The 25,157-nt window shown below is 46.9% G+C and overlaps 1 protein-coding gene across 12 annotated transcripts in view; it reads right to left on the minus strand.

Moving 5' to 3' along the window:
* The window catches only part of LOC119970168 (multiple PDZ domain protein), a 416,554-nt gene that overhangs the window by 134,504 nt on the left and 256,893 nt on the right, over window positions 1-25,157 (minus strand). For all 12 annotated transcript variants that reach the window (XM_038804325.1, XM_038804326.1, XM_038804336.1 and 9 more), the window contains 2 exons: window positions 11,753-11,839; window positions 2,889-3,066 (listed from right to left, as the gene is read on the minus strand). In XM_038804325.1, the coding sequence (XP_038660253.1) occupies window positions 2,889-3,066; window positions 11,753-11,839 (265 nt within the window). The remainder of the gene's footprint in view (window positions 1-2,888; window positions 3,067-11,752; window positions 11,840-25,157) is intronic.

Raw genomic sequence — 25,157 nt, forward strand, 5'->3', positions numbered from 1 at the left:
TCCCTTTGTTTAAGAAGGGAAGCAGGGATAATCCAGGTAATTATTGGCCGGTGAGTCTGATGTCAGTGGAGGAGAAGCTGTTGGGGCAGATACTGAGGGACAGGATTTATTCACATTTAAAATCAAATGGACTTGCTAGTGATAGGCAACATGGTTTTGTGCAGGGAAGATCATGTATTACCAACTTGATAAGAGTGTTCGAGGAGGTGACAAAATTAATTGATGAGGTAAAGGTTGTGGATGTCGTCAACATGGATTTTAGTAAACAGTTTAACAAGGTCCCTCATGGCAGACTGGTACAAAAGATAAAATCGCATGGGATTCGGGATGTGCTAGCTATATAGATAAAGAAATGGCTCGGCAACAGGAGAGAGAGAGTGGAATGGTGTTTTTCAGAATGTAGATCTGTAACGAGTGGTTTTCCACAGGAATAAGTGCTGGGATCATTATTGTTTGTAATACATATATAAATTATCTGGAGGAAAATGTAGATGGTTTAATTAGCAAGTATGCAGGTGACACTAAGATAGGTGAAGTTGAAGAGAGTGAAGAGGACTTTCAGAGAGTATAGCAGAACATAGATAGATTGCAGAGTTGGGCAGAGAAATGGCAGATGGAGTTCAATGTCGACAAATGCGAGGTGATGCATTTTGGAACATTAGATTCAGGTGTGAATTATGCAGTAAATGGTAGAACCCGTTGGAGCATTGACATACAGAGTGATCTGGGTGTTCAGGACCATACTTCCATGAAAGTGGCAATGCAGGTGGATAAGGTGGTTGAGAAAGCATACAGCATGCTTGCCTTCAGTGGCCGGGAAATGGAGTACAATAGTTGGCAGGTCATGTTACAGTTGTATGAAAATTTAGTTACGTTACATTTGCAATATTGTGTGCAGTTCTGGTTGCCACACTACCAGAAGGACTTGGATGTTTTGGAGAGAGTGCAAAGAAGGTTTACCAGGATTTTGGCTGGTCTGGAGGGTGTTAGCTATGAGGAGAGGCTGAATAAACTCAGATTGTTTTGATTGGAAAGACGGAGTTTGAGGGGAGACCTGATTGAGGTCTACAAAATTACAAGAGGTATAGACAGGGTGACTAGTCAGAAACTTTGTCCCAAGGTGGAAGACTCAATTACCAGGGGGCACAGGTTCAAAGTGAGAGGGGGAAAGTTTAGGGGAGATGTGCAGAGAAAGCTTTTCACGTAGAGGGCGGTGGGTGCCAGGAACACGTTGCCAGTGAAGGTGGTGGAGGCAGGCATAATAGCAACATTTAAGATGTATCTTGATAGACACGAGGGGTGGGAAATGGAGGGATATAGATCATTTGGGCAATAAATAGTAGGTCTAATACGAAATCTAAAGGGGCCAAAGGGCCCGGTCCTGTGCTATAATATTCTTTGTTCTTATGCAAACGACCCATGTGAGAAATGGTTATACGCAGGCCAGAAGTGTTTGACATCATTTGCTTTCAGTAGCATTCATTTACACTTATTTGACACAAATTGCGCTCAAAAAAATAATTTACCCTCATTTGATATCACTTGAACTCAAGAGCAATCGTTTAGCTATCATTTAACATGGCAAGTTACGTAACTGACATCATCGTCATCAATTGTCTCAAAGAACAGCACTCAAATATTTGTGATTAACTCTTGCCCTAAGCATTCCGGGCAGCACGGTAGCACAAGTGGATAGCACTGTGGCTTCACAGCGCCAGGGTACCAGGTTTGATTCCCCGCAGGGTCACTGTCTGTGTGGAGTCTGCACGTTCTCCCTGTGTCTGTGTGGGTTTCCTCCGGGTGCTCCGGTTTCCTCCCACAGTCCAAAGATGTGCAGGTTAGATGGATTGGCCATGATAAATTGCCCTTCGTGACCAAAAAGGTTAAGATGGGTTATTAGGTTATGGGGATAGGGTAAGTGAGTGCTTAAGTGGGTTGGTGCAGACTCGATGGGCCGAATGGCCTCCTTCTGCACTGTATGTTCTATATTCATTCAGACATCAAAAATGTCCATTTTATGGCTTCAAACACTGTAAAACTGAACTAACTTTAGAAAAAGCAGGCTGCATTTGATGTTAAAGATGGCAAAATGCTGTTGACTGCATGAAAAACGCATTCCGAATTAAAACATTCAGTGTCAAATGATTGTTAACTGTTTTTTGCGCTTTTGAATACAAAAATGTCAAACTGTTCTGGTAGGTTTACCAGGCCCAGAGCAATCAAGGCCACTCAGGCATTTGACACAATTCAACTCTGCAAGCTGGAGATGGAAAGATACCAATGTTACCCTATGAAAAACTTAAATGATTAATGTATCTGCACTTCAGTGCCTGAGAATAGGAAGCATATTTTGTTTACCATTTAATAGAATTTTAATTCAAGATTACCTGCCTTTCATTCCATCCACCACCTCCTTGTCACCGTTGAATGTCTATTTTTCTTACTGCATGACTGTTAAATGTTTTTAATTTTAATCTGTGTATGAATTTTCCGATAAAAGTTGCACTGCAATTGGGCAGCGAAAGTGTTTCTTGAATAAAATACCATTATTATCAAAGAACAAACCAAATAATGTTTTAAAGGTCAGCATGGTCACAGTTCATGTTCCAGAATATAATTCTCCCTTGATTAATTTGTTTATGAATAAATGAGAAGTTCTCTCCTTTGATGCATCAACAATGACAAGAGACGATGGGAAACAGTGATGTGAACTTCAGTTTATTAAATGCATAAAATTCTACCTCTATTCAACTGTATCACCATTTTTCACTGCCACTAAGTCTCTTTAAACTTCAATAATATGGCAATCTATTTTGAAAGAACATTTTTTTCAATTGAAAAAAAAATCTGTAAGTAGATATTTTAACTCACAGTTGTCAAATGCATACCTCAACAATTCTGTCGCCAGTTTTTAATGTTCCATTTCTTCCAGCTGGACTGTCATCCAGAATATGCTTGATGAATATTCCTCTCATTACCTCTCCATTACTCAGTCGACTTCCCATTCCTTTTCCTCCAACAATACTAATTCCTAAGGACTTTGCAGGTTCTCGCCATAACTCCACTCTGAAATAAAGGATAAAATAATGCATTTCCTTATGTTATTCAGAACCGGACAATATAGACTCACTAAAAAGGAGGAATAATTTGCAACACTGTTTTTATTTAAGTTTTTTTTAAACATATTACACACTATACAAGCAGTAAGGGTAACTGCGCCAATTACAATGTAGATATCAATTTCCTTTGATTCTATTCCACCCCCACTCTTCGTTTCAAGTCCTTTGCTATACAGTGGGAAGTTATGTTTACAAGTGGGCGGTGCCTCCCCCCCCCGCCCCATCCTTTTTGTTGTTGGGTCTTTCCCTCCTCCACCCACTCCAATGATTTTGGCCTTCCCTTGGGGGTTCCTTTTCCTGTGTTCTATTCTAGGCCCCTCTGACCTCTGTGTCAGATGTTTTCTGGCCTCCCCCCGCCCCCGGCAATTTCCTGTCTGCTCCCTGTGGCTCCCAGGAATCCCCCCATCCCTCGTTCTATCGGCTGTTGGCTTTAAACAGGTCCTGGAACAAGTTGGTGAATGGCCTGCACACTTTGTGGAGGCCATCCTCTGACCCTCGGATGGTGAACTTGATGTTCTCCAGGTGGATGGATAAAGGACCCAAACACTGAATGGGTGAGGGTGGAAGCTGAAACCCATTCTCTTGTACAGGGACGACCCTCCTGGGCTCTCGCCACAGCAGCACTCCCATCCTGCCAGCAAAACACTCAACAAGCTCATTGGTGGTAGCGACTCTGAGAACTTGAAACCAAATGAGGCAACATTTCAGTCTGACCAATATGTCCATCATGGCTCTCGTCTGCAGTAACTATAGGTTTGCACTAGTCTTGCTAGACGCTACCTTCAAGGGTGGAGACAGAACTGAGGGACACTGACGGCTAAGGATTTTTACACGGGTGACAGACTTGTGATCTTAGAGGAGCTGAAGGAGAGACTGGACCTATCAAACGGGAACAAACTATGACATTTACAGTTCAAAAGCCTTCTTCACAAGGAGACAACAACATACCCATGAATCCTGAAAAGCACAATGCTAGAGGAGTTACTGAATGTGGATAATCTGGGGGGGGGAACTGTGAGGACCTTTACAGACGACTTTTAGAAATGACGTGCTCCCCATTGGTCGAAATTCAGGGAAAAATGGGAGGAAGAGCTAGGGACAGAAATAGGGTGGGGACTTTGGAGCGAAGCACTGTGTATGGCCAACTCCACCTCCTCATGCAACAAGCTGAAAGTGGTGCACAAAGTGCATCTGACAAGAACCAGAATGAACAGGTTTCCCCCGGAGGTGGAGGGCAAATATGAATGGTGCCAGGGAGGCCCAGCCAACCATGCCCACATGTTCTGGGAATACACCAGACTCGTTGGGTTCTGGACAGCCTTATTCGAGGAAATGTTCCAAGGTTATGGGGGTGAGGGTGGAGCCATGCCCAAAAGTGAGTGTTCAGGGTAATTGACCAGCTAGAACTATTCAGGGGAAGAGGCCCAATGCCCTAGCCTTTGCTTCTCTAATTGCCCGCCGGAGAATCTTGTTCGGCTGGCGATCAGCAACGCCACCAACTGCAAACTGGCTGGCAGATCTATCGGAATTTTCTACCTGGAGAAGTTTCTATGATTTCTTTAATGTGCTAATTATCTCAAGGTGTTTCAGATATAGAACATTCTAAATGGAAGAAATAGGGATGGTTCCCAAATATAGAACATAGAACAGTACAGCACAGAACAGGCCCTTCGGCCCTCGATGTTGTGCCGAGCAATGATCACCCTACTTAAACCCATGTAACCCGTATACCCGTAACCCGACAATCCCCCCATTAACCTTACACTACGGGCAATTTAGCATGGCCAATCCACCTAACCCGCACATCTTTGGACTGTGGGAGGAAACCGGAGCACCCGGAGGAAACCCACGCACACACAGGGAGGACGTGCAGACTCCACACAGACAGTGACCCAGCCGGGAATCGAACCTGGGACCCTGGAGCTGTGAAGCATTGATGCTAACCACCATGCTACCGTGAGGCCCCAAATATATTGTCAAATAGAAAATTTGAGCAGTCTGATGGAAGAATATTGATCTGAAATGCTAACTCTAGTTCTATCTCCATAGAAGCTCCAGCATTTTCTGTCTTTAATTCAGATTTTCAGCATCTGACAAATTTTGCGCTCAACAAAGTTTGAGGAAGCTTTTGAAGGATATTGAGCACCAAGAAGGCTGATTACTGTACAGAGAAAGCGCCAAGAACAAGGCTGGACAACTGAAGGCCCTGCCATCTTGGAGGAATGGAATGGAAGGCGATGCAAAGAAAGCAAATAGCATAAGAGTGGAGGTACCACGGAAGCACCCAAGGCTGAAGGAGTTTGTACAGCCAAGCCATTGGCGAGATTTGCACAATCGGACAAAGATTTTAAAATAAAAATAGCAGATTAAAAATGTATCAATTGATGATAACTGCAGACGTCCAACGTTCATTGACTTTTACCAATGGCACTGTATCACCAATAGCTTCATTAAAATTTTTAAACAATCAGTGCTTGACCCAGTTTTGAAATGTAAGGTGCCTAATTGGCCTGAGAGCAGGTTTGGCTCCAGAAACTTAGAGCAAGGATATAGGAACTGAGGGTACTTTGAAATGATGAGCCACAACTATGACTAGGCCTGCTGTTGCCGAGGGCCCGTGCAGCAGGGTTTCCAGAGGCCAAATATTGATGTGGGCAGGTGCCCAATGGTGCCCCCTAACCTCTACAAGGCCTCTCTTGAGGGACTGACCAAGGCAACTGCAGTGAAGCGAGAGTTATTGTGTTGTGCATCAGGTAAAATAAATGTGGTCTGAGACACGAAAAGAGTCTGGATGGAGGTGGCTACAAAAGTCAGCAGCAGAGAGATTAGGAGGAAGTGGGTTCAATGTCATAAAAAATTCAATAACGAGATGAGATCTGAAAAGGTGAAATGCAAACGACAATCAGGTAGCAGGCCTCTAATTCTATATAAGCAGTCATATGCACACTACCTGAGCAGACCACAGTTACCTCTCACACTGTGGACAGTTGAATCCCTGAGAAGTTAGCCACCCTTAATTGTAGTTGAGAAGGGGGGTGCAGCTGCTCATTTGAATGTCATGCTGGAATAGCTGAGGGAGGGCAACTTACCCATAGAGCATTAGCTCCACATCCTGCAGGAAATGAGAGGTCAAACAAATGTGAGATGCCTCGAACTGGTGGTGGTGTGGCAGACCTGAACAACCTGACACCGATGGAGACAGTGGCGCTGGACAATGGGTGCCATTACGGTTGGAGTTGCTGATGGCGAGGTGGGAGGCCCGAAAGAGCAGGGTCTTTTGATAATTCTATCTTTAGGTGCAGAGCATTAATGAAACTCGCATCTCATGCTCACTGAAGGTTTTCAACCACTATCATTTTGGAGATGATTGTGCGGAAAAACCTGCTGAGCAACCCAAGTTTTCATCACTACCTTCTTGTGTTTCCCATTGGGCCTCCAGCAGGGTTGAAGCTCAGAATCCCATCACAGCCATCAAATGCTTGCTACAACAGTTGATGGAAACTCCAGAGATGCACTGTAAAATCATTCCTCTGCACCATCTCCCAGCACAGAAATATTTACCTTGGTTGGATGTAAATATTGCTTAGACTGGGAAGCATTGTGTAAGCATTGTACCAGGTGTAAGCAAGTGAAGGAGCGTGAAGCAGAGCCAGCTATGGATGCTTCAGAGGATGGACGACAGATCCACTCATGTTCAGGTGAGCAAAGAGCTGGACATCAGGGCCGAAATTCTCTGATATCAGGCGGGTGGGCCGTACCGGCGCCGATGAGTGGCGTGAACCACTCCGACGTCGGGCCGCTCGGAAGGTGTGAATCCTCCGCACTTTCGAGGGCTAGGCCAGCGTCGGCGGGGTTGGCGCATGCACGGGAGCGCCAGGAGGATCCAGCGTGATCCCAGCCCATGCGCAGGGGGTTTCTTCCCCGCGCCGGCCATAGCAGAGCTTTATAGCGGCCGGCGCAGAGGGAAAGAGTGCCTCCACGGCACAGGCTCGCCCGCGGATCGGTGGGCTCCAATCGCGGGCCAGATCCCCCCCCCTCCGGGCCAGATCCCCCCCCCCCCCCCCCCCCCCCCCTCCCCCGGAGGACTCCACAGGCCGCCCACAGAGCCAGGTCCAACCGCTAAGAACCTTCTGTAATTTATGCCGGCGGGACAGGCCAAAAACAGGCGGCCGCTACACCCATCGTTGAGCGGAAAATCGCCAGGGGGGCCGCTGCCAACAGCCCCCGACCGACGCGGTGCGATCCCTGCCCCTGCCAAAAAATTGGCGCCGGAGAATTCCACCCCCTGCCGATTCTCCGATCCTGCGGAGGGGGGGTGGGTCAGAAAATCCCGCCCCAGGTGTCACAAACAAGGTGGATCTTCTTGGAAATATTAGAGGCAGATAGGTTTCTGAATGAGATCTCTAAGGAACTGCGGAGCAATGGACACTGACAATAGAGTAGGCCAAGTAATGATGGGCCCTGTGAAAACTCAGGGATTTGAGCGCATGAACACCCCCATTGACAGAGTGCTTCATCCTCTTGGGAGCACCATATGCATAGTAAGTGTGAGATTCTGCATCATTGACCAGAGTTACTGATAGCAGAAAGATGACCAGAGTGGCTGCCAGCTGTGACCAGCCACTGCCCTCACTAAAAATTGAGGGCATCATGAAAAGGCTGAAGCAGTCATCGAGGTTTATGAGGGGTCAGGGGGCACCGATGACATACCTTGAATCCTCAGCCGCTCTGATTCAGAACAATGTCACTGGACCCTGTGACAGAGGCTGTTCTGAAATGATGCCATTGCAGCAGCCTGTGCTGGAGCCCCTCGGCACCAGCCAGCAGAGGATGGAAGCCACCTGCATCTCAGCTGGAAACAGATAGAAAGCTGCAGGCTTTTCCCAAACTTGCCCTTAGCGACAGGGGAAGGAGTGGGACTGAGTGAAAGGAGACATATGCTAGTTACACTTGATTGGTCATCTGGGTTAAATTTTCTCTTATTTGTCTGGTCATTCATATCTCCTGTTGTAATGATTAATTCTGAAATAAACCAGACTGCCTGCTTTTGAAATGTGATGTCAAAAGTGAGAATCAAGGATAAAGGGAGCAGGGGTCTCATTGGGCTTTTTAAACACTTCCTTTATGAGACGAGTGCGCTGCTGGCAAGGTCAGAAATTGTTGCTCATCTAATTGTTCTGGACAAGCCACCTTCTTGAACCACTGCTTATAGGTTACATGTTTGTGAGGTGGGGCAATTGGTGGCGGCAGTGACAACATTCTCAATGCAATTGGTTGGCAGTGGGGTTAACCGGATGTGCTTGCTGGATAATATCTTTCTCTGAAGAAAGTTGTATTACAATGTCATTTGTAATGCTGAGGGCTGAGATCCATTCAGGTGAAGCCTTGCTGAACCAATGTGATCCTGACGTCCATGTCAGTCAGTCAAATGCTGTGGGGTGCGATGGTCTCGATGCTCATCCTCCAAAGCACCAGTTCTTTAGCAGCTCCCCCTTAATCTTCTTGCTCCTCAACTGAGAGTAGCATCCTAGGTCCTCCTTTTCACCCAGCTCCAGTCCTCTTTATATAGTCATGTGAGGCACCTTGGCTGATTCATACAGGAGGTCAACACCCAACCGGTCGAAACAGTGGAAGCTCATTTTCAAGATGATCTTTGGACCATCCACGTTTTTCTTAATTGTTGACTTTTCTTCTCATCTGTTGTCCTCAAATATTGTCCTCTTGTATTCATTTGGTCCATCTTGCAGGCACTTGGCCAGATGTACACCCAACTTTTCCTGTGATTTGTTCTTGAGTCTGTTTTATTACATTTTTCTATTCCTTCAGTTTTTATTCCACCACTTTCCATTCTCTTCAATACATTCTTTTATCTAATTCCTGATATTTCCATTAGTCGGATTGTTTAATCTTCCTGCTGTGCTCCATCAGGTCCCATATTTCATCTGTCATCCATTTTTCTTTCTTTCTCTTTTCTTTAATTGGAATGGTGAATTTTGATGATTCAAACACTGATGTTTTGAATAAGTGCCATGTTGAATGGTTTCCTTGGTCTTCAAGCTGTTCAAAGTGATTTTGAACTTCAAGTTCTTTAATTGAATAATCCATAACCTAGTTCCTTTAATGTCTCTATATTTTGAACTTCCTCAGCATTTAACGACAGATAAAATTAAAAGTTGTATTTCTAAATGGCTGAGTTATGAACTAGGTATGTGCCAACAGTCTCCCAAAAGGATCAATGTAAATGTCACAGTAGAGGGGGTAGGAGAGAAACTGGATATGATATAAATAGATCGAAGCAGCAAAATTGATTAGTATCGATTAAAGACAAGGGGCTGGCTTCTCAGCAGCCTGATGGCAAAATCGTGATTGGCGATCGGGCGGAGAATAGACTCTAACGCTGAATACGGGGCTGGCGCTGGTTTGACGCCAGTCCGACCACTCCAAAATGGCATCACAGTGACCGTTTCCACGTCATTGGCCGGCCCACCCACGATGCTTCGCCCCGATGGGACGAGTTCTCGATGGCGGAGGATGCGTGTGGTCTCAAACAGCCTATCGGCTGCGGACTGTTTCTAGTGGTGCCATTCTTCGCCGGGATCCGTGCTGCTGACTAGGGGGAGAGGGGTGGCTTCTGCTAGATCCGGAAGGACTGGTGGGGGGTGGGCAATTACGTTTCGCGCACGGCCAGTGCCATGTTGGTATGGTCGTCATACTGGTGGCGGTCGTCAGCTGCGTGCATGTGCGGCCCAGGACCCGGACATTTCGTTGCGATCCGCGGGACTTTCACTCGGTACCAGAATTGGTGAGGGGTCGGCGAATTTCCTGTTGTGAAAGTCGTCACATTCTACGCTGGCGTCAGCACTTAGTCTCCAGAACAGAGAATCGAGACCAAGAAGTCAGCTGATCAATACAGGATGTATCCAAATTGCAAGTAGAAGCTATGGTGGAGAAAGTAGAAGCTCTGACCACAATCTTTCAATTCTTGTCAGATAACGCAGTGGTGGAGAAGACTGCAAAGGTCGAAACTCTATTCAGAAAAAGAGTTAGGAATACCTTGTAGTAGGGTCAGAACTAATCCTCATTTGATATATTCCTTTAAAGCAATCCTTTAATACCACAAACGGAAAATGCTGGAAGTAATCAGCAGGTGTGGCAACAACTGTGGAGGGAGACAGACCAAGTTAACATTTCAGGTCAAGGACCTTCTGCAGTACTGAAGGAAGATAGAGATATAATAAGCTTTGAGACTCAATGGTACACAAGACGCAAAGGGAGTGGTAATCATAGTAGTAAAGAAACAAAATATTTGTCCAGAGTGGCAGCAAATGGTAGAAAATAGGCAACGGAAAGCAAATCTTTGAAAAGGAAATTTAAGGGTTATACGTGCAAAGAATTATCAGAAACAAAATGGGAGGGGTGGGGGGGGATCAGAGCTTCCTAACTGAAATCTCGGTGCTGAGTGTAAAAGGCAATAAAATGCCTAATCGAAAAATTAGGTGCTGTTGCTTGAGCTCGACTAGAATATTGCAGCAGCCAGAGGATACAGATGTTAAAGGAGGAACAAGGTGGAGAATTAGGATAGTAGGCACCCGGACATTTGTGTTATGCTTGCAGCTGAGTGAGATTGATCGGAAAAGAGGTCAGCTAATATTTGGTCTTTTCATTGTAGAGGAAACCATGTTGTGAGCAGTGAGAGCAGAATATCAAAAAGGCAGCAGGGTAGCATGGTGGTTAGCATAAATGCTTCACAGCTCCAGGGTCCCAGGTTCGATTCCCGGCTGGGTCACTGTCTGTGTGGAGTCTGCACGTCCTCCCCCTGTGTGCGTGGGTTTCCTCCGGGTGCTCCGGTTTCCTCCCACAGTCCAAAGATGTGCGGGTTAGGTGGATTGGCCATGCTAAAATACGTGGGTTTGAGTAGGGCGATCATGGCTCGGCACAACATTGAGGGCCGAAGGGCCTGTTCTGTGCTGTACTGTTCTATTCTATAAACAGCTGCTTCTCTTGGAATGAGCTTCTGGGGCCTCAAGCGATCAGGAGAGAGGTACAAAGGCAGGTGTTACATCTCTTGCATTTGCATGGGATGGGGATAGGGTGTTGGAGGTGGTTGAGGAGTGGGCCTAGGTGTCAGAAATTAAATGGCCCATTTGGAATGGTGACAGGGGAGGGGACCACATATGTATCATGGCGCCATCATACTGGAAGCTGGTGGGATGGAAGGTGACAATAAAGCAATCTTATTGCAGCTGTGGGAGGGAAGGAGAACGGAGAGAGGGTACATTCTTTAGAGCTGGCAGCCCAGATTTTTAAAATTAATTTTCATGCCAGTAAGAGTAAAACAAAAACAGGACATTTCATCATCACAGAAGAAACTGATTCGGTCTTCATCCAAAATTATGTCTACAATTTTTACAGGGGTCACTCGGCACCAATTTAATTTTTCTTTCCTCTTTTCCAGTAGTATTTAAACAAACTAATAAAACTGCTACTTGCCAAAACTGCTACTTCGATAAAAGTGGATCAAGCTGGAGACATTTTCTGGCCAGTAAAACAATATCAACGGAGCCACAGGTGAAAAAAAAGACTAAATTATTTCTCTTATACCTTTATTACAAACTGATAACATATTCACATACCGCCGAGCATGTCTCCAATTATTGTAAGATGAATTCTGCAGTTCACTCTCTTCTCCTTCACCTTCCTCCCTCTCTGGCAACTCAGTACTGAAAGAGAAACATCAATTATTTTTCATATTAAACAACTTGGAATCAGTGAGAAAATGCCATACAAATATTTGTTTTTTTGAATGAGCACCGTACTGAAAAATGGTGACTGTACCAAGTCACTTCTCAAGAAATTAAGCATACCTTCCTATTGAAGTCAAGCCTCATTGACAGTCAAACTACTGAATTTTCTACTTTCAAACATTTGGCCTTGCTTGCCAGGGCTGCATGATTGTGAAATCACGTGGGCACAGGCCAGCATTTTGATGGCCGCGTTCCTCGACAGCGCGGCGAGGCCGTTAGATCGCAGGAAAGGCCAGAATCAGGAACCAAACTGGGCGCCTATCTGCAATTAAATGGGAGAGACCCCCTATCTAACGGTCTCCCGTTATCTAACGGCCTCCCCAGCAAGTGGTCATACAGGGACCAACTATTACTCCATTTTAAAAACATAAGCCTGGCAGAAGGATTCCTGCGACAACCCGAGGAGATGAATTGCCATCGTCGCTCACAGGCAAAGAGCCCGGGGGCACTGAAGATGTTGCCTGAGTGGGAGCAGGCTGGGGGGGGGGGTGCACCTCAGCCTCGGCCAAGGTGGGCCACCATCGGGGTGACTGGAGTGTTGCGGGGCAGGGTCGTTGCCTGCCCATGCCATGGACTGGGTTCGGGGAGGGGAGATTGGTGGCCTCAGCGCCCTCGGGTCCACCATGCCAATCCCTGGACTGTGTGGTCCCGTTCTGGGGGGAACCCAGACCCTGCCCCATCAACCACCCATGACACCCAATGCCCGCGGATGTCTCTGGCTGCGCATCTGAAGGCTGCGGCTAATATGGAATTAACAATCGCACGTCCAAAGTGGATCCACATGGGTAGGTATGCCGTGTAGCATGTGGGAGCTATTGCCCAGCATCCCAATCAGGCCGTGCTTCAGAGATACTGTGCCCAAACACTGTGGGAGGCAACACCTAGGACGCAGCGACCAACATCCGAACGGCAAGGGGCTGCATCTTACGGTCTTGGCACCACGTCGAGGAGGAGGATACCCGCTCCTGGTGCCGTCAAGGCCGCCGCATCCCTCAGCTTCTACACCTCAGGATCATTCCAAAACTCGTGCGGCATCTCTCAATCTACAGCCCACAAATGCATCCGTGAAGTAATGAATGACCTGTTTGCCCGGGCATAGAACTATATAAACTTTGACATGGACCAAGCCCAACCAGATAGCCAGGCAGCAGGATTCTCTGCCATCACCAGGTTGCCCCAGGTCCAAATGGTACTGGATGGCATGCATGTCACCTTATGCTCACCGAGGTGTGTGGGAGTGCCCGACATCAACCAGAAGGGGTTCCACTCCCTGAACATCGAGCTCATGTGGCCACCACATGAAGATCATGCATGTGTGTGTGCACGCTTCCCAGGGAGTGATCACAACAGCTACATCCTGAGGCAGTTGAACATCCCCAACCTCTTTGAGGACCACCCCAGGATGTCTGGTTGGCTCTTGGGGGATAAGGGCCTGAGGACCTGGCTAACGCTGCCAGTGCAGAGGCCGGTGACCGATGCGGAGACCCGATGCAACGAGGCCCATGTGACCACCCGGGCTGTCATTGAGTGGTGCATCGGACTCCTCAAAATGCAGTTCTGATGCCTCGCTGGCTATGGTGGTCACTGCAGTACACCGGGGCGGGGGAGGGGGGGCGCTTTCTCAAGCTCTGCTGTTTCCTCCACAATCTGGCACAATCCTGGAGGTGGAGCCACCTACGAGGAGGAGGAGTAGGCACCGGACCAGGAAGGGCTTGAGGACCAGCCGGAGGATGGGAGCGGTGGGGTGGGGAACTTGAGGAAGAATTTTTTTACCCAAAGGGTGGTGATGGTCTGGAATGCACTGCCTGGGACAGTGGTAGATACTGGTTGCCTCACATCCTTTAAAAAGTACCTGGATGAGCACATCGCACATCATAACATTCAAGGCCATGGGCCAAGTGCTGGCAAATGGGATTAGGTAGGCATGCAGACCCGATGGGCCGAAGAGCCTCTTCTGTGCTATATTATTCTGTGAATCTCTCCCCAACCCCCATCCCTCTGCAACTGCCTTGCCCCCCATCCTACCATTCTGTAACATCACTCCAGTGTCTGTGATGGCACTGTCAGTGGGTCACGGTCGAGGGTAGACAGCTAAACCACAGAGAGCTGAGCGCTGGAGTTCCTCGTTCAGTGCCACAGCCTGACCCCTGTCTGTCTACTGAGTGCTTGCTCACACCCATCACCTGGTGTACCAGAGTGGAGGAGACCGGAGTGGAGGAGGGGAATTGGGGTTGGGGAGAGGAGCCCAGGACCTACATGGCCAGGGAGATGGACATGGGATTGGTGCTCAGCACGCGTTGCTGAACAAAGTACCAGAGGCATCATACTGATCGAGGCGAACAGACTTGAATAGTGAACAAAAGTGTCCCCATCTGCCCGATTCTCCCCACCCCTCCCAGATGCGTCCACCAATTCTCCCCACACTCCCCTTACCCCCATATTACCCCTTACAACACCATACCCCCCAATGCTCTCTCAGTGATCCCCAATGTGCTTAGCCTTCCGTGCTCTACCGCTATTTCAAGGTGTGTTCCAGGCTGCACATCGGAGGTGGGGCATCCTGCTGCCTACCGAATCCCGTGTCCTTCAATGCCCCTGGAGGGCATCCTCTGGTGGCTCCAGGGGCAGGCGCACATGCCGGTGTCATGTGCTCCACCATGCCAACTTGTTCCAGGTGCTGACTGCGAGCCACGCCGTTGTCAGGAGTTGGAACTGTCATAATATACACCAGTATATCATGGTGCAGACACACACTGATGGACACACACAGGGACCAATCAACATGTACAAACACCGCAGTCAATCACCAGTTAGAATACACACACTATAAAGGCAGAGGGCACCACGGTTCCCGCTCATTCTGGGTGCTGCCTCTCAGCATAACAAGAACTCATCCAGCCCAGGACAGACTCACACCACGTGCTGAGAGAATCAACTGGTTCGGACAAGGTTTAGGTCTCTAGTTTAAATTAGCATCGTTTAGACCCACAGTCATCGTGTGTTAGTTAGTTAGAAGTTACTTAATAAAATTGAGTTGAACCTTCATCAGTGTTGGAAATGTCTGTTCATCTCTCAAGTCTACACTGGCCAACACTTCAGGAACTTGGTGGAGCTGGCAGCCGCCATCGCCATTCTGTAGGATGTGGTCGACACCCAGTGCCCCTCCCCCTTTCCCGATTGTCGTACTGTAGTTGCAACCCTAGCAGTGTTAGCCTCGGTGCCAGGCATTGTCAGCACCATCTCCTGGCTAAATACCTGGAGAGTCGCCAACCCCTCTGAATTTCACGGCTGCACCCGAGTGCATCGACTCAGGTAAACATGTTCCAGAGGCTCAGCATCTGACTGAGCCCAGCTGGGTACTGGGATCCAGCAGAATTCCGGCAGCTGCCTCACCTGGGCATTCCTGCCTCCACCTGATGTGCATCAGCAGCTGTCTTGCACTGACCAGATTATGCCCCAGAAGCCTGTCCACTACTTTTGCCAACCGAGGTGTACGTCTCTGCGCTGGTGGGATGGTAGGGATGACAGCTGTGCCGCAACTAATATAGTGGCTTCCTCAGAACTCTCCTCCATGATATTCTTACATACATAGAATTTACAGTGCAAAAGGAGGCCATTTGGCCTAGCGTGTCTGCACCGGCCCATGGAAAAATCACCCACACCTCCACCCTATCCCAGTAACCCCATCTAAACTGTTTTTGGACACGAAGGGCAATTTAGCATTGCCAATCTACCTAACCTGCACGTCTATGAACTGTGGGAGGAAGCTAGAGCATCGGGAGGAAACCCACGCAGACACGTGGAGAATATGCAGACTCCGCACAGACAGTGACCCAAGCCGGGAATCGAACCTGGGACCTTGGAGCTGTGAAGGAACTGTGATAACCACGGTGCCCTCTCTTGGGAGGCGGGGGAACCCCAGATAGGCGGATGCCATTGGCTGCAGATCCTGCGGGAAAATGGACACGTGGTCAGTGGAAGGGATGTGTCAGTCTGTATGGCAGTAACAGCTTGTGTTCAACAAGTCATCTGGGAGGGGGCCGGGGGATCCTCACCTCTGTGCCATGCGCCGACCTCCACAGTGGTCACCGCACTGTCCTCGGCCACCCCCACAATCTCCATGGCCCATTCCTCATAAGGGGTGAGGTCTCTAATGTCCGGCACCCTGTCACCCGTCAGTTGTGGGCTAACTTCTCCTGCGGTGACACAGAGAGGGCATCATTAGCCGCACGCGTCGTTCACCGTGGAACGGTGGGGTCTGGTGCAAATTCACAAAAGCCGCCCCAGTGGAGGTTGTTCACCTTCTTGCAGCATTGGGTGACGGACCTCCTGGTCGCGCTCCCCGAGTTGACGGCCGCTGCCACTTCCTCCCAGGTGGCGGTGGCTGTCCCTCCTGGACCGCAGGGGGAACAGGGAATCTCGTCTGGCCTCCACTACGCCCAACAATGATCCCAGGTCAGCGTGGCTAAAACGTGGGGCTCGTCTCTGTGGCGACATTACTGTGAGCGGAGTGGGTTTGGCTGTGCAGGAGCAGTTTAAGTGGTGCTCTCCCTGTTAACGGGGTCTGGCAAGCACAGTCTCAGGCAAATCAGCCGGCGAACCATGATTTGCGTTGTGAATCCCGTGGGGCCTTGTTAAGTGCACCAATTAACGTTTTATCGCGGTGACGGCCTCCCAAGCCGAGCATCGGGGAGCTAGTGGCATTTTCCGCTCGCTACCACACTTAGAAACGTTTCCTTAAATCGCGCCCAACATGTCTGTGCAATCTGCAGGTATTTTCTCCCAATATCAGGTTGTGTCCGTGGAAAATCTACCCAAAAGTGACATACTGTTAAAGAAATAATATTAAACTGAAAGGTTTATTTTCAGGCTCTGAAGAACTGATAAGGACTCCAAATGTTAACTCTGTTCCTCTCTCCACAGATGCTGCCAGTCTGCTGAGTTTTTCCAGCATTTTCTGTTTATATTTCAGATTTTCAGCATCCACAGTATTTTGCTTTTAGTTTATTTGTAGTGTTTGTCACAGGGCCATAATTCTAAAAATACTAACTGTAGCAAAACTAAACACAAACAATCTGCAAGTGAAATCTGTAACTTTTCAAAGATTATAAACATTTTTGCAGAGTTAAAAAATTGAAAACTGCTAAATTCTGTTGATGTTCCTTTTCTGTGACAGTCTGACACCAGAGTTTTGTTTTGTTTGTAGATCTCATGGACTTCGCTCCAACCAGTTAGTGGAGCTCCTCAACTACATTTAAAATTTAATAAGGGCAGAATTTGAACTCCTCCCACCCCCTCCCCTAACTGTATGGGGGGGGGGGGGGGGGGGGGGGGAGAAGAGATAAACTTGACTGGACAAGATTCTTTCCGGAAACCCCCCTCCCAAATCCAGACGCCATTTCACGCTTGGGCAAGCAGGGCCTTGGACGGGAAAACCCGCTTGTTCACCTATTAAGGTCCAGAAGTGGGCACTCAATGGCCACTTCATGGCCTTATCCTGCCCAATTTTTAGGTTGGCAGGAGCAGGTGTGGGTAGGCTGGGCAAGTGGCATTCGCATTTTTCTCTATCTCGGATGGGAAGGAAGAGTGGGGAGGTGAAAAAGCATCACTCTGAAGGCATCGTACTTACACTGCATTTCTAACAGATTTAAGTTAAAGTCAAAGGTTATTTTAAAAGTAAAACTATGCCAAACATTAAGTTTAACATCAGCGGAGTATTTGTGCATTTCCGTGACAATGGTTGATGGATGAGGATGGAGTGCAGTTATGGACTAATAATGTGTGAAATAGGTGTGCCTGGGCCTAAGCAGAAATACAACTATTAATGTAGGACATGTTCAGATCCCATATAGCCGATGAGATCAGATTAGATATGAACAAATAACATGCAAATTTCAGTAACACCAGGGGGTACGATATCTATAGTACATCCTGTGGATGTGTGCCGCAGCAAGATATTTAAGGACCATGTTAGCACCAAATGAAAACGAGAACAAAGAAAATTTTAGCACAGGAACAGGCCATCGGCCTCCACGTCTGCACTGACTATGCTGTCCGTCTGAATTAAAAACCCATACTCTTCCGGGGACCAAATCCCTCTATTCCCTTCCTATTCATGTATTTGTGATGCCCCTTAAAATCACTATCGTATCTGCTTCCACTACCTCACCTGGCAGCGAGTTCCAGGCACCCACTACCCTCAATGTAAAAATCCTGCCTCGTATATCTCCTTTAAACCTTGCCCCTCGCACCTTAAACCTATGCCACTAGTAATTGACTCTTCCACCCTGGGAAAAAGCTTCTGACTATCCACTCTGTCCATGCCCCTCATAATCTTGTAGACTTCTATCATGTCGCCCCTCAACCTCTGTTGCTCCAGTGAGAACAAACCACGTTTCTCCAACCTCTCCTCATAGCTAATGCTCTCCATCCAGGCAACATCCTGGTAAGTCTTTTCTGTACCCTCTCCAAAGCATCCACATCCTTTTGCTGGTAGAGTGGTAACCAGAATGGGACGCTGTGTTCCAAGTGTGGCCGAACTAAGTTCTATACAGCTGCAACATGACTTGCCAATTTTTAAACTCACTGCCCCGTCTGATGAAGGCAAGCATGCCGTATGCCTTCTTGACTACCTTCTCAACCTGCGATGCCACTTTCAATGACCTGTGTACCTGTACACCCAGATCCCTCTGCCTATCAATACTCTGAAGGGTTCTGCCATTTACTGAATATTTCCCATCTGTATAAGACCTTCCAAAATGTATTACCTCACATTTGTCCAGATTAAACTCCATCTGCCATCTCTCCGCCCAAGTCGCTAACCAATCTATATCCTGCTGTATCCTCTGACAATCCTCATCGCAATCCGCAATTCCACCAACCTCTGTGTCGTCCGCAAACGTAAGAATCAAACCAGTTACATTTTCCTATAAATCATTTATATGTATATTACAAATAGCAAATGTCCCAGCACTGATCCCTGAGGAACGCACTAGGCACAGTACTCCACCAAGAAACGCACCATTCGACTGCTACCCTCTGTCTTCTATGACCGAGCCAGTTCTGTATCCATCTTGCCAGCTTACCTCTGATCCCATGCGGCTTCACCTTCTGTACCAGTCTACCATGAGGAACCTCAGCAGAGGGCTTACTGAAGTCTATGTTGACAACCATCACAAAATGAAAATGTGCATGCTCCCCCGCTTGATGTTTTGAGTGGTTTTGGCATATCATGAGGTGTTATTAATGAACAAACTGTCAACTGATTGTTCAAAACATGTGGAACATCCAATTGGATGGATGGAGAGGAGGGTGATTTATTGTGTGGGATCAGTCTGAAACTGAAAGTGCTAAATCTGATCTGGGGTGGAATCCTTACAATGCCATAGCTCAGTGGCTCAGAATGAATTAGATGAACTATTTGCCAAAGGGAATGAATTTAACTCATTTTGGAGAATTTTGATTGTGGTGAAAGGTATCCTTGTAGAATTAATTCATACAATAAAATATGTCACACTGATTTAATTTGAAATACTGGTGTAATTGTTTTCACATTTAAAACAGCTACACCAACACTGATGGTTCACGGGCTGGATTCTCCGTTTCAGGGTCTATGACCCCCACACCGTCGTAAAAACTGTGGCCTTTCACGCCAGAAAAACTGGTGTGAAAAGGCCCCATATTCATAGCTCTGAAGGGGGCTAGCCTGCACCCGTCGTGATTCTAGCAGCTTTAACTGCAGATACCGCACTTCTGGGTCAGAGGCCGCGAATGCGCACGGTGGCAGCCACCAGTGGCTGCGCCGTGCTCCGTGACGGACTCAGACCGCGGAGCTGGACCTCCTAAATAGTGCCCCCGATCGGCCGTGCATCCGTCCCGGACCACCCGCTCGAAAATACCCCAGCCCTGGATGAGGCACCCCCTGCCCTCCGATCGGCCCACCCCCAACCATGGCGGTCGCAGACGGAATCCGCAGCCGCCATGCGAGTATCCCGAATGGAAGGATATTAGATCCACACTGTTGGGACTTTGGCCAATCAAGGGCGGAGAATGGCGGGGCGGGCCTTCAGCAATGGCTGCACGTAGGGGATACACGGTGCGGCATACTTCCTGGATACGCCACTTTTTGGGGGCTGAAAAATCGTGGAACCAACGCCAATCCTGATTCCATGCACGAAAGTGGATTCTCCGCCCCGGCGCCGGAAGCGATTTCGGCGTCAAGGTGCGGAGAATCTAACCCCACATTTTTACTCAATTCCCATTTTTGGAAGGAATTTTTCAGTCTCCAAAGATCAACTTATGCAATGCAATCAGCCCCCAAATCTGTTTAATGATCCCATGGCTAATCTATATTTTAACTCCAACAATGTATACATCTAATAATAATCTATTGACCTCGGAGTTACAATTATTAATTCATCAAATAATGGATGGTGTCAGAGATTAGGGAAATTGGAATTATTCTCCCTAGAGCAGAGAAGGCGAAGAGAAGACGACACAGAGAAGTTCAAAATTATGAAGTGCCTTGATAAAGTTATCAGAGGACACAGGTTTAAGATATTTGGCAAAATATATGTAGAGTTGTTGCAATCTAGAATTCACTGCCTGAAAAGGTGGGGTGGATGGAGATTCAACAGTAACTTTCAGAAGGAAACTGGGTATAGACAGGAAATGGTACAGGCAGGGCACTAATTGGACAGATATACCAAAAAGAGTTAGCACAGGCATAATGGGCCAAATGGCCTTTATGCTGTATGCCTTTATTGTTGAAGGAAAAGAGAAAGAGGTATTCAAATAAATTTTATAGGCGCAAACATAAATTTTATAGGCTCATGTTTGAAACTATTTTGTTTAATTTTATAGAATCTGTTCTGGCAAGGACGATGCAATCACTAAACCCAGAGTATCAATCCAAACATCTATTTTTACTGAGTTTTCAGTGCCATCAAGAATGCCTGTCAGCATAAATCTAAACTCTCAAGGCTCTTAACAACTAAAATAATTAAAGTTTTTAAGAAAGCACAAATAAAGACATGAATGTAAATATGGAAAAGTTCATAAATATACAGTTCTTAAAATGTTTATTTGTTGTACATATGTTCCACTAAGTACTACAACGTGAAGACAATTATCAATTAGTCCTAGAAAAACAAATGGAAAACATGGACAACAACTTAGCCAGCAGCACATGCCAAATTATTTTAACTATGAAAATAAATTACTCCACAAAGTTAAACTTTCAGTCTCTTGGCCATAACAATGCAGACTTGCGTTTAAAGATTACCTTTGCTTACTTTCTGCAATCCATGGAACCGCATGTTTATGAGGTCTATGAAATTGTAAGCTTCGGACGGGTGAAGCAGGCTGGTTAAGCATATGTGATGTGATTAGTCCTCTATTCATTCCACTTAGCTGAAATTTTGTAGTTATTACAAGCCAAGCTTACAGCATTGCACTAAATCAATACAACAACACATCTGTCACTGGAACTTAAATAATCATTATGTGGCAGATGGTTACAAAAATAACCACGTGTTTTTATTCTGTTACTCAGTTTCCTTTTAAGTTAAACCACTATTTTTTTTTCTGTTGCAGCTGGCACAGATAGATTTTACTTTACAGAAAACCATACTGGTCAAGTTTACTAAGGAAATTGTACCATATCTCATCACAAATAAAGCCATAAGGTAAGACTTTTTAATTTAATGGTGTAATTTTCATTTAAACCGCTAAAATATGTATTCCCCTGACATTCGCAATTATTTGCAAATGTAATGCTTGGTTGTCACGGTACATTCAGGGTTACAGTTCCATATCACTCCTGCACAGAAACGGCATTTCTCCACTGCAGCTGGGAATCTGTGACAACCCAAGGCCCAGGTGACATTTCCTTCGATCTAGCCAGTAGGCAGACCTACGATCAGGAATCTTCTCACAGATATTTTTAACATTAAAAGATTCATGGGGTGTCTAATTGGTTGCATTTTCCACCTACCTTATTCCCTTGTAGCAGACCAACAGAACTGTGTTATGTTGTGTCTTTGTGTCGTATTTTGATGGGGGGCATAGTAGCACAGTTGCTTCACAGCTCCAGGGTCCCAGGCTCGATTTCCGGCTTGGTCACTATCTGTGCAGAGTCTGCACGTTCTCCCCGTGTCTGCATGGGTTTTCTCCCACTATCCAAAGATGTGCAGGTTAGGTGGATTGGCATGCTAAATTGCCCTTCATGTCCAAAAAGAGTGGGTGGAGGTGTGGACATTAGTGGGGTGTTCTTTCAAAGGGCCAGTGAAAACTCGATGGGCCGAGTGGCCTCCTTCTGCACTGTAAATTCTATGATTTTGAAAATTCTGGTGCGACTGAGTGACAGAGGAAATTAACATACACAGCGTAAAAAATATTTGAAGAACTTGACTGATCAGCTTTTGTTATCCATTGCTCAAAAGTATATGAGGAATCTAATTGCTCAGTTTCATCATTGTGACTTATTGCTAACTGGCTGTCACCGGTATCTTTGATTGTTCATACTTGTTAGTTCCAAACATGATTAGCAGCAAGGTAGCTAACTTTTCAACGCCCTCTGAAATGGTCGAGCAATCCATTCAGTTATATCAAAACATGCTGCAAAGTTTGCAAACAGGAATGAAAGTGGACGGATCACCCAGCATCGATCTTGGCACTGGAAATGACAAACCCAGACCGGTGAACCCTGAAAATTCCTCCTGACTAACAGCTGGCGAATTGTACCAAAATTGGGAGAGCTGTTCCACAGACCGTTCAAGCAACAGCCTAACATAATAATACTCACGGAATCATATCTTACGGACAATGTCCCAGACACCAAAATCCACATTCCTGGCTATGTTTTGACCCACTGACAGGACAGACCCGCCAGGATGGCGGCAAGTGGAATATAGTCGGCATTCTCAACATCGGCACTGGACCCTATGACATCTGGATGGGATACTTAAATATCCAAGAGTGCCTCTGTAACACTATTACTGACCAAGCTAGCTGAGTCCTCAAGTGCATAGCTGCTAGACTGGGTCTGTCTGTGGAGGGTGGTGAGGGAACCAATAAGTAAAAACCTACTTGACCTCATCCTCACCAATGAACCTGTTGCTATGTGTTCATGACAGCACTGGTAGTAGTAGCCACGACACAGTCCTTCAGGAGACGAAGTCCCATCTCCATTTTGAGGATTCCTCCATTGTGCGGTGGCACCACTCAAAATAGATCCCGAAAATGTTCCAGCAACTAAAAACTGGGCATCCTTGATGCACTGTGCACATGGCCATCAGCATGTGCTATAATCCCATGATGGCATATCTCCCACTCTACCATTAGCAGCATGCCAAGGAATCAACCCTGTGTCGTGGGAATGTCACTTTAAGAAATGTTCAAAGTTGTGGGTTCTCTAACCCCTGGCCCATAACACCTGATTCAATGAAGACTGGAGGAGGACATGCCTGGAGCAGTACCAAGCATACCTAAAAATGAGAAATCAACCTGGTAAAGCTTCAATGCAAGACTACCTGCATGTCAATTAGCAAAAGCTGACTTTCACTGGCTGGAAGTTCCTCCCCAACAGCACTGTAGGTCGTTCAAAGAACGAAGAACAAAGAAAAGTACAGCACAGGAACAGGCCCTTCGGCCCTCCAAGCCTGTGCCGACCATGCTGCCCCTTAAATGTCAATATCGTCCCTACTTCCACCACATCCTCCGGCAGAGAGTTCCTGGCACCCACTACCCTCTGTGTAAAAAGCGTGCCTTGTACATCTCCTCTAAACCTCGTCCTTCGCACCTTAAACCTATGCCCCCTAATAATTGACCCCTCTGCCCTGGGAAATATACAGTACAGAAGGGGTCCTTCAGCACATCAAGGCTGCACTGACAAAAAACGCGATTCTGATCTAGACTAATCCCACTTCCCAGCACTTGACCCATAGACTTTAATGTTATGACATTTCAATGTTATGACATATCAAGTATTCAAAGAACAAAGAAAAGTACAGCACAGGAACAGGCCCTTCGGCCCTCCAAGCCCATGCCGACCATGCTGCCCATCTAAACTAAAATCTTCTACACTTCCTGGGTCCATATCCCTCTATTCCCATCCTATTCATGTTTTTGTCAAGATGCCCCTTAAATGTCACCATCGTCCCTGCTTCCACCACCTCTTCCGGCAGCGAGTTCCAGGCACCCACTACCCTCTGTGTAAAAAAACTTGCCCCGTACATCTCCTCTGAACCTTGCCCCTCGCACCTGAAACCTCTGCCCCCTAGTAATTGACCCCTCTACCCTTGGAAAAAGCATTTGACTATCCACTGTGTCTATGCCCCTATAATTTTGTAGATATCTATCAGGCCACCCATCAATCTCCGTCGTTCCAGTGAGAACAAACCGAGTTTATTCAACTGCTCCTCATAGCTAATGCCCTCCATACCAGGCAACATCCTGGTAAATCTCTTCTGCAGCCTCTCTGAAGCCTCCACATCCTTCTGGTAGTGTGGCGACCAGAATTGAACACTATACTCCAACTGTGGCCTAACTAAGGTTCTATACAGCTGCAACATGACTTGCCAATTCTTATACTCAATGCCCCGGCCAATGAAGGCAAGCATGCCGTATGCCTTCTTGACTACCTTCTCCACCTGTGATGCCCCTTTCAGTGACCTGTGGACTTGTACACCTAGATCTCTCTGACTGTCAATACTCTTGAGGGTTCTACCATTCACTGTATATTCCCTACGTGCATTAGACATTCCAAAACGCATGACCTCACATTTGTCCAGATTAAACTCCATCTGCCATCTCTCCGCCCAAGTCTCCAAACGATCTAAATCCTGCTGTGTCCTCATCGCTAACGGCAATTCCACCAACCTTTGTGTCGTCTGCAAACTTACTAATCAGACCAGTCACATTTTCCTCCAAATCATTTATATATACTACGAACTGCAAAGGTCCCAGCACTGATCCCTGCGGAACACCACGAGTTACAGCCCTCCAATCAGAAAAGCACCCTTCCATTGCTACTCTCTGCCTTCTATAACCTAGCCAGTTCTGTATCCATCTTGCCCGCTCACCTCTGATCCCGTGTGACTTCACCTTTTGTACCAATCTGCCATGAGGGACCTTGTCAAAGGCCTTACTGAACTCCATATAGACAACATCCACTGCCCTACCTGCATCAATTATCTTTGTGACCTCTTTGGAAAACTCTATCAAGTTAATGAGA

The sequence above is a fragment of the Scyliorhinus canicula genome, chromosome 8 (assembly GCF_902713615.1).
Source record: "Scyliorhinus canicula chromosome 8, sScyCan1.1, whole genome shotgun sequence".
NCBI lineage: Eukaryota > Metazoa > Chordata > Chondrichthyes > Carcharhiniformes > Scyliorhinidae > Scyliorhinus > Scyliorhinus canicula.